Source organism: Chelonoidis abingdonii, chromosome 7 (genome assembly GCF_003597395.2).
Source record: "Chelonoidis abingdonii isolate Lonesome George chromosome 7, CheloAbing_2.0, whole genome shotgun sequence".
In the NCBI taxonomy this organism is placed as follows: Eukaryota; Metazoa; Chordata; order Testudines; family Testudinidae; genus Chelonoidis; species Chelonoidis abingdonii.
In genome coordinates, this window is record NC_133775.1 from 56,602,665 (window position 1) to 56,613,304 (window position 10,640).

Sequence of the window (10,640 nt, forward strand, 5' to 3'; positions counted from 1 at the left end):
GGGGTAGGGGTAGGAGGCTACTGGGGGTTAGGGGAACTCTTGGTTTTCTTGCAGGGTTCAACACCACCATGTTGCAAGAGAGACACTTGACAAAATTACTATACTTAGTGATGGACATGGGGGGGGCAGGTTATGTCATTCAGTCATTCAACGGTTTTTGAAAAATTACCACAGACCTGAAAATTTGTGGAGGATGGGGGCCATGTCTACATTGGGCACAGGGGCCAGCAATCAGTGCAGGAGCAGAGACAAAAAGCCCTAGCGTAGACAAGGAAAGCTGTGATTTGCATGGGCAAGTTCAGTTGCCGCAAAACATGTTTTTCCTTCTCTATGCTAGGGGTTTGCACTGGTGCACCTACTCTGATTACTGGCCACTGATCGCTAAAATCTGGGCTGGCTAATCCCTGCATAGAGAAGGGGTAGGGCTCAGAGGCCCCTAAGGGATACTGGAGTAGGGTGACCAGATAGCAACTGTGAAAAAATGGGATGGGGGTGGGGGGGTAATAGGCATCTATATGAGAAAAAGTCCCAAAAAACTGGACTGTCCCTTTAAAAATGGGACATCTGGTCACCCTATGCTGGAGGGGAGACCCGTGAAAGAAATGCTTAGCTGTAAGTTTGTTGTAAAGGGGACTTGCATCTCTTGTTTGCATCTCTTTGGTTTCAGACCTTGGAGGTGCTGGAAGGCATGGACTGTGAGCACACTGCAGTTCCACAAATCACCATTCATGGCAGGAGTCCAGCTGTGCCTTAACCTGGCAAAGGAAAAGGGTAGGATCGGACAGATCGGGAATTGCCCATGAGTGGAGGGCCTTGGAGACCAGAGCCCAGTCATCAGCAAACAGAGTGAGGACATCATTATGGTGGACACTCCTGCAGAATGCGGCCAGGGCAGGGCAGAGTTTGGCAGAGTCTTTACTGGTTTTGTGCCCACAGAGCTGGCAGTAATGGCAAAAATCAGCAAGCTTGCGCCTGTACTGAGGGACTGCAGGCCCATGGCAGCTGCTGGTGCCACCACTCTGATCTGTGGGGACTGTGGCAAGAGCTTTGCCAGGAAGTCAGACTTCAAAGTGCACCAGCGGATCCATACGGGTGAGAGGCCCTACAAGTGCTCCTACTGCAGCAAGGGCTTCTACCAGGCCTCCATGGTGCGGCGGCACGAGCGCACACACACTGGCGAGAAGCCCTACCGCTGCTCTGTGTGCGATAAGTCCTTCGCCCGCTCCACCTCGTTACTGATCCACCAGAACACTCATACCGGCGACCGGCCATATGAGTGTCCCTTCTGCGAGAAGACTTTCTCTGACCCCTCCACCCTGCTCCAGCATCGCAAGATGCACATGGGTCTCAAGCCCTTCCATTGTGGCATCTGCAACAAGTCCTTCAGCCAGTCATCCAGCTTCACCTTCCACCGGGCTACTCACACCAATGACCGCCCCTTTGTCTGCTCCGAGTGCGGCAAGGCCTTCATCCGCTCCACTGCCCTGCTCAAGCACCAGCAGACCCACATCCAGAAGGCCTTTCGCTGTGGGGAGTGCAGCAAGGTTTTCCCCAAGCTCTCAGGCCTCCGCTCCCACCAGCGGATGCATGCCCAAGGCCACCGGATAGAGATAGAGTTGAGGGAGAAAGAGCGGAGCTGCTGGGATGTTTCCACGCTGAGGTTCCAAGCCCATGACCCTCTGCCCCAGGACTGTCCCCTCCCCAGATAGGCTGTGCAGCCAGAATCCAGTTGACCCTAGGACTGTATGTTCAACCCTGCCCAGTTTCACATAGCTGCAGTTGGGTACTGGAGATATTGCCAATGAAAATGTTACGTATGCAGGTCCAATTTCCTCTCTATCCCATATAGACCTGCTGGTATTCCACTTTCTAGTACCTATCCTTCACAATGGACCAGAATTCCCCTCCATATCACATAGACTGGCCACCTCACTTCCTAACATACCTCTCACCTGTCCCATCTTTCAGAGCTGAATCCCTCTCGATCCTGCTGCAGTTACCTCACTTTCTCAGCCTATGACCTCATCCAGTCTGATAAGCTAACTGAGTCATGCTGGGCCAGAACTTCACTGGGAGACCTCCAGGGAAAGCACAGGTAAGGGAGGAAGAGGATTTTGGTGATTTCATCTGGCATTTTTCCCTCTAAGTCAGTACTGAACTAACTAACCTTGGTATTAGGGGCATTGAGCCGCCAACCTAGTGTGGTCATTAAAGGCTCCAAGGCACTTCTTGCAACAGTAGAAATGTTATCAACAATGTCCTGGCCAAATTCCAGGTTAATTACCCTACTCATTGAAAACTCCCCCTTAGTTTCAATAGATCTAGTATTCTTCACTTCACCTCCTGAACTGCTGTGCTGTACCCCAGAAGTGGCTGCATTTCACTGCTGGGCAAAGGTATTCCTATGTGTCATTTGTAAAGCATTTGGAATCAGGCTGCAGAGCACCATTTAGAGCGTGTGTGTGTGGGGGGGGGAATAGATTTCCCCTCCATTCCACCTCACCCTCCTCGTTCCCTCTTAGGCTCCCTCTTACTCCCCCCAGCCATGAGTCCCTACACCTACCTCCCCTCTAAATCTGAGTGAGGAACTCTAACTTGGTGCATGTTGTTGCAGCACTGAAACCTGAGTGGCACTGTGACCCCATGGTGCCAGATCGTAATGCTGCTCACTCAGATTTGACCCAGACAGTGGTTTTCAACCTTTTCTTCTGGGGACCAAGTTGAAGAAAATTGTTGATACCCATGAACCAACGAAGCTGGGGATGATGAGTTTGGTATGTGGGAAGGGCTCAGGGCGGGGCCGGGAATAAGGGATTCAGGGTATGGAAGGGGGCTCTGGGTTGGGGCAGGGGGTTGGGGTGTGGGAGTGGGTCAGGGCTCTAGGCTGAGGCTGCAAGCTCTGTGGTGGAGCCAGGAATGAGGGCCTTGGGGTGCAGGAAGGGGTTCCAGGTTTGGGGAGCCTCAGGGCTGGGGCAGGGGATTGGGGCCTGGATTTACCTCCGGCAGCTCCCAGTCAGTGGTGCAGCAGCAGGCTTCCTGCCTGTTCTGGCACCGCAGACTGCGTTGCGCCCCAGAAGTGGCCAACAGGGGTTCCAGCTCCTAGGCAAAGGCACACAAATGGCTTCGCGCAACTCTCACCTGCAGGCACAGCCCCCACCTCCCTGTCAGTGCTCAGGGTGGGGGCAGCACATGGAGCCCCATGGCCCCCCTGCCTAGAAGCTGGACCCACTGCTGGCTGCTTCCGGGGCACAGTGCAGTGTCGAAACAGGTAGGTACTAGCCTGCCTTAGCTGGGCAGCACCACCAACGGGACATTTAACGTCCCAGTCGGCAGTGCTAACCAGAGTGACCCAGTGCCTGACATGCCACAACCCAGTACTGGGTTGTGACCTGAAATTTGAAAAACGCTGCCCTATCATGATGGAAGGATGGCTGGGCCAACTGTGACTGAGTGGCATTATGGCCTGGTACATGGGGTTGCAGCACCACTCAGAGTTGGCCTGGCCAAAAAGTGGTTAGGCGATGGCCCAGGTGGTCCCCCAGCACAGTAGCCAATGTTTGGAATCTTTCTGAGAGAACGGCCCAATAATAAAAAGTAAGATTATTACTGTCTCTCTCATCCATTCCCCTTTTGAGATGGCAAAATTTGCAGATGATACAAAATTACTAAAGAAAGTTAAGACCCAGGCAGACTACGAAGAGCTACAAAAGGATCTCTCAAAACTGGGTGACTGGGCAACAAAATGTCAGATGAAATTTAATGTTGATAAATGCAAAGTAATGCACATTGGAAAGCGTAAACCCAACTACACATATAAAATGATGGGGTCTAAATTAGCTGTTGCCACTCAAGAAAGATCTTGGCGTCATTGTGAATAGTTCTCTGAAAACATCCACTCAATGTGCAGCAGCAGTCAAAAAAGTGAAGAGAATGCTAGGAATAATTAAGAAAGGGATAGAAAATAGGACAGAAAATATCATGTTGCCACTATATAAATCCATGGTAAACCCACATCTTGAATACTGTGTGCAGATGTGGTCGCCCTATCTCAAAAAAAAAAGATATATTGGAGTTGGAAAAGGTTCAGAAAAGTAAACAAAAATGATTAGAGGTATGGAATGGCTTCTGTGTGAGGAGAGATGAATAAGACTGGGACTTTTCAGCTCCAAAAAGAGACGGCTAAGGGGAGATATGATTGAGGTCTATAAAATCATGACTGGTGTAAAGAAAGTAGATAAGGAAGTGTTGTTTACTACTTCTCATAACACAAGAACTAGGGGTCACCAAATGAAATTAATGGGCAGCAGGTTTAAAACAAATAAAAGGAAGTATTTCTTCCCACAACGCACAGTCAAGCCGTGGAACTCCTTGCCAGAGGATGTTGTGAAGGCCAAGACCATAACAGGGTTCAAAAAAGAATTAGATAAATTCATGGAGGATAGGTCCATCAATAGCTATTAGCCAGGATGGGCAGGAATGGTGTCCCTAGCCTCTGTTTGCCAGAAGCTGGGAATGAGCGACAGGGGATGGATCACTTGATGATTACCTGTTCTGTTCATTTCTCTCTGGTGCACCTGGAACTGGCCACTGTTGGAAGACAGGATACTGGGCTAGATGGACCTTTGGTCTGACCTAATAGGGCCATTCTTATGTTCCATCCCAGACAGATCTGTTGTTACCTCACTGAAAGCCTGATTCTAAAGTGGTACGTTCATCCAGGCAGGGAACAGAAACATGCCATGAGCCCTATTTCAGAAAAAGCTGTCAAGCTGTTTCCCCCCTCCATTAACATTTTGACCAAAAAAATTCAGAAAATTTCAACCAACCTTTAAAATGACTGATCAGGAATTGCCTGCCCAGCTCTGCCATCTGTCTCTCAGTATGGACCCTTCTCTCTGTCCATCTCTCACAGATCATTGGGAGGAGGAAGGTAAATAGAGGAGAGGGGATGTGCAGAAAGGGCTGGTTAGGTATAAAAGAAAGGAGTGATGTTTTATTGAACAAGAGTGGTGATGGTGTCAGAACTCCATCTTCCCCTTTCCCCCCACTGGGATGGGAGGAGCTAAATACAATGCAGCTTCAATGCCTAGAGAGGGAAGTTGGGTGTGAGGAGGTGAAAAGAGACCTGTATCAAAGGGTGGGTTGGGAAGCCTGAGCCCCAAGTCTTCGATCACTGCCTATGCTACGGAATGTGAAAACATCTGCTACAGGGGAGTCCTCCGATAACTAGGTCATTTGTTTCCCCACAAAGCAATTTTCCTGTAACTTCTCCATAAGGGGAAGGTCACTGTCGCCAGAATTCCAGTTTGCACAGTGGAATACATGGCAACAAAGCAGGACTTTCATTCTACTTCACAACACAAGGGGTGGCTTGCGATATGCCAATTTCTTGTGAGCAACTGTCGCTATATTACTGAAAACTGCTTCTCCCTGGTATATTGGGAAAAGCAAGGGAGCAATACTTGCCTGTGGGGAGGTGGAGCAGTTCCAGGCTTTTCACTTTAACATAGTACCAGCCCTTTTCTTTTTTAGCTTAGCTCTAAAGAAATCAAGCACCAACTTCTAGCCCTGCTCTTATCAGCTCCATGGGCTCTGGGCTCCCCTTATGCCTGCTCAGGGCCAGCTCCCCACTCTGTCAAGTGTTTGAAGCATTTGATGTAGACAATGGCAGGCGCATTTCAATCCAGCAGAGATCTTCCTCTTGTTACAATTTCAACATGGCCAGTGAAGAGGCTGCCTCTCTCCTAGTGTTCTGCACTCAACTTGCTGTCTCTGAAACCACTCAGAGCCCATTCAACCTGCAGCCCTGCCAATCTCATTTGGACCACACAGCACCCTCTCACCCAATGCTAGGAGTCTTCTCGGCAGTGATAGCCAGTCTCTGGTGCCACCTGGACCCCTCCAGTTTGTTCTAGATCAGCATGTTGATGAATTCCTGCCATTTCTCTGGAAACCGTTTGTCCAAGTGCTCCCAATTCAAGTTTCATTCTTCTTTGAAACCAGAAGAAATCTCCCATCCTGAAAAATGTTCAGCCTGGGACTCCAGGATGATGCCCATATTATCATGTGCTCTTCGTATTTTGCACCTGGTTTTTCCTTTTCTTCTTCGGGGGAGGATGGGAGAGAAAAGAATTGAACACAGACTATAATTTACTGAAACCCAATGGAAGAGAGGGGTGTCTCCTCATCAAATCCTCCTTCTCTCTTTCAGCAAGAAGAGATGGCTTAGATAAAGCAGCTTTGATAGATATGGGGGAGAGAGAAATATTACCTGGTAATTGTTTTTCTGCATCTCATCTCATCTCACACACACACACACTCACCCTCTACCTGAGCTATTGAAGCTGCAGAATTTAGAGGGTGTGAAATGTCTAAACAGAGATGTGGCAGATCAAAGGCTAGGCAGCAGCAAAATGGAATCCATTATAGATCCCCTTGTGAGATTTCTGAGACTCCAAACTGCTAGAAGTGTGCTGGGAGTGGCAAGGAAGAGAAATCAGCCTATACATTTCATCCTCTTCTAGTCCTGCTGCCAGGGTCTCTGGCCTGCAGTGATTGCCTCCCACTACAGTCTTACTGGCAGGAAGGTGGGGGCATGGAATAGGCTGTGGGCTGACAAGTAGCCACAGCTGACGTGTATGACTTTGCGTGATCACTACCATTGCTTGGGGCTGATCATGTTATCAGCAACTTTGGAAGAGTTCAGATTTATTTTAATAAACAATTACACGGGAACGGAAAACTTCCTGAGGATGTTGCTATCGAGAAATTAAGCACTGCAGAGCTGGCAAGTAGCTAAGACACTGCCACCTCATTGTGATGAAATGAAATCTCTGTTACTAATCCTGTCTCTTCTTTTGCCAGAACAAAACATTCAATTTGTGATTAAAAAAACCCGTCTGTGTCTCTCTAAACTTCAACTGTCCTGCCAGCTGAACTGAGCAACATGAAGGCGTGGTGCTAGACCTGAGGTCTAGCACCACGCCTACTGAGGGCTACTGAGACCCTTCTGCTTCCCTGGGTGCTGGAATTCAAACCCCAGCACAGAGGGGACTTGAGTTCCAGATTTTGGTTGGCAGGGCAATGGAACCTTGTGGGCCTTATGTATGTGGTTCTCTATGAACATGCAGTGTACAGGGACATATATATACGGTAGTGTGCTTTCTGACAGACATAGCCTAGAGGTAGGTGCATAGTGTGATATGTGCATGAGGGCATGCTGGTGGTATGTGCACAAGTGTATATACTGAAGTTTAATGGCCTGTAATATACAGGAGGTCTGATTAGAGCAGGGGTGGGCAAACTTTTTGGCCCGAGGGCCACATCTGGGTGGGGACATTGCATGCAGGGCTGGGGCACGGGAGGGAGAGCAGAGTGTGGGAGGTGGTGCGGTGTGTAAGAAGGGGCTCAGTCACGGGGTTGGCGTGCAGGGGGGTGCAGAGCGTGGGAGGCAGCTCAGGGCAGGGGAGTTGGGATGCAGGAGGGGTGCAGCAGGGAGCTAAGGGCAGGGAGTTGGGGTGTGGGGTGCAGGAGAGGTTTGGGGGGCAGGCTCCAGCCCAGCACCACTTACCCGGAGCGGCTCTGGGGAGGCAGCAGGGTTAAGGTAGGCTCCCTACCTGCCCTGGCCCTGCGCCGCTCCTGGAAGCAGCCGGCACCATATCCCTGCGGCCCCTTGGGGGGGGGGGGGCAGACGGCTCCATGCGCTTCCCTCGCTTGCGAGTACCTCCCCCGAAGTTCCCATTGGCCATGCTTCCACCTTCCTGGCCAAGGGGAGCTGCAGGGGGCGCTGTCTGCAGGTGAGGGCAGCATGCGGAGCCCTCTGCCCCTCGCCCTCCCACGAGCCACAGGAACGTGTTGCCAGTCACCTCCGGGAGCAGCGCAGGGTCCGTGGCGCTACTGGGGTGACAATCCCATGGGCCAGATCCAAAGCCCTGATGGGCGGGATCCGGCCCACGGGCTGTAGTTTGCCCACCCCTGGACTAGAGGATGTAGTGGTCCCTTCTGGCCTTAAATATTTGTGAATTTATGAATTCATTTATTGAGCGCAGGTTGGTGCTATGTACAATAGGACGGGGGTAGTGCAGATGTGTGCGCATGTATGTAGAGAGCAGGGTTTGATTGAATTCTTGCCTTATTTTTTTGACTGTCAATGGGACAAAGTTAAAAATATGCAGAACTTCACAGCATCACTATTGCAGACACACAAAAGTAAGTGGTTAAAATAAAAACACCTCTCCTAACTATATCAGGTTATCCCTCTCTGACCAACACCCAGGTCTCATACCCCCTCAAAGTCATGCCTCCTGATCCCCCTTCCTACCCAGGCTCCCCCAAATTCCCCATACAAGGTGCAAGGACTATTTCCCTATACTCCCATTCCAGATCCAAAAATGGATTTCATAACATATTCCTCCATAACTAGACCTCCATCCCTGAATAATCCTCTCTCTCATATCCTCTGTAGCCCTCTCTAGCAGCATAAACCCCTCTCCATCTGATTCCCCTCCCCCAAGGTACATTTCCCTAAAAGATTATTTTAGCATGACTCATGCAACAATTGTGTGATTTATGAATCAGAAATAGCATTTTGTTGTGGAACTGTCTTAAAGCAGGCATTGCAAATACTGAAGCTAATCTCAGAGAATAATAAAATATTACACAAGTCTTTCAAGTTCCGTGGCTGAATTTTAAAAGAGAACTAGTTCATTTCACGCCAACACAATTAGTTTGACAAGCTAAGGTAATGATAAAGATGATTACATCTCATGCTCCAGGGCAGAAATTAATTGCCTATGGGGGTCAGGAAGGAACTTTTCCCTATACCTGGTCAAAAAAAATGTTTTTTTTAAAGGAGAAATGGATTTTTGACGAAAAGGAACATTTTCATGAAAATCCTTTGTAATTTAACAGACTGAAATGAAACAAAAAAAATTTGTTTTGGTTTTGAATTGAAATGGCTAAAAACCAAACCTGAAAAGCTGATTTTGAGTTCAAACTAAATTAAGTTTTTGATTTGATTTATTGAAAACTTAAAAATAGTAAGAAAATTGTGTCAAAACTGAAAAAAAGTTGGTTTTGTTAGAAAATTGTCATTGAAACACTGTTCTTTGATGAGCCTGAGTTCACCCCTTTCTCTGTCCCAGGTGGAGAACTGCACAGTTGGCTAGCTGCATTGTAAGGGCAGGGTGACCAGGTAGCAAGTGTGAAAAATCGGGACAAGGGATGGGAGGTAATAGGCAGCTATGTAAGACAAAGCCCTGAATATCAGGAATGTCCCTATAAAATCGGGACATCTGGTCACCCTATAAGAGGAGTTTCTCATCCCTCTGGAGCTTCAGTTAATTGCCCCTGCTGGGTGCAGAACGCAGACTAGCCTCTAAGGACCAAGTTGTGATTGAGCATGGCAAACCCTGTCTTTCTGCAGTTCTAAATCTGGCAATCCTGTTCTATATTTTAATACACTTTGAAAACGTGCATGGGATAGGTGGCAGGCTGTCCAGTTTGGAGACTGAAGCCTCTGTTAATCAAGAGAACAGATACAGCACAGGCTGCTGCAGTGTGAACTTCCCTACAGTATCCAAGCCACTGTCTCAAACTCTCCCCTGAAGGGGCTGCCTCTAGGAGCCACAGGAGAGTTCTGTCTCCCTGACCCATTCTGTCTGCCCAGAAGCATGCAAATTAGCATTGATTGTGATGGGGGGCTTCAGAGTGGACACCTGTTCTGGCCATTAGAAACTGGCCTGAAACCATTAACTCATTTCTCAAAGGCCATCAGATGAGAAATACTTTCCAATCAATAGCAAAATGGGCCATTGAACCTGTGGTTTGGGGACGAAAGCGAGCAGATCAAATTCAATCCCGTGAGCAGCTATCCAGTACTCCTGACAGCCCTCTTTAAAGAGTTCAAATACACCAGAAATAAAAATCTCAAGGTAAGCATTTTTAGGTGAGGGAGTGGAGAGGAATATGGACTGTTCTACAGGTCAGCTTCAAGAGAGCAAAATGTATCTGCTTCTGCTAACCCCAAGGGAAGAAGTTGCAGTTGAAGAATCTCTTCTCCGTAGTTTGAATGGGGATAGGGTGGTCTGTTTAAAACAAAAGAGGGCTGGTGTTTTGGAAGCACAAGATTCCAGAGCATTTAAACAAAGAAATAAAGGTTAAAACTATTTAATTCTTAGCGAGAGGAGGAAAATCACTGCTGCAGAAGTCAGAGAACTGAGCAGTGTGTGTGATCTGAGTCAGTAAGAGGCAGAAGGAGAGGGAGAACAGAAGATGACTGCAGGAAGGTTCAGACACTGAAAGACAGACACACCACGATTTTGGGGCTGGAGTGATTGGTTCACACTCGGACTAAGCAACAATCAACTGGGGGACATACAAATATCTGAAAGGTGTAAATATTAGGGAGGAAGGGAAATTAATTAGCATAATAAACGAGGGTGTAATGAAGAGCGATAGGATGGAGTCAATGTAGGAAGACAGAGGATGAATATCAGGAAAAACTTTCAGACAGGGAGCTCACTAGGGAGCTCTATCAGCCTATGGGTTAATCTGCGAGTGGAAGTGGAAGCCACTTTTCAATTCACAGTGGACAAAACCAGCATAGTAACTATACTGTAGGCAAGGGAGGTGATTTACCT

At 48.4% G+C, this 10,640-nt stretch overlaps 1 protein-coding gene across 1 annotated transcript; it reads left to right on the forward strand.

The window, feature by feature from the left end:
• The first annotated feature begins 671 nt into the window (after positions 1 to 671).
• LOC142047104 (uncharacterized) lies at positions 672 to 6,954 on the forward strand. The gene has a single exon (XM_075067888.1). The coding sequence runs from the start codon at positions 861 to 863 to the stop codon at positions 1,707 to 1,709; it is 849 nt and encodes a 282-aa protein (XP_074923989.1). The 5' UTR covers positions 672 to 860; the 3' UTR covers positions 1,710 to 6,954.
• The last annotated feature ends 3,686 nt before the right edge of the window (positions 6,955 to 10,640 follow it).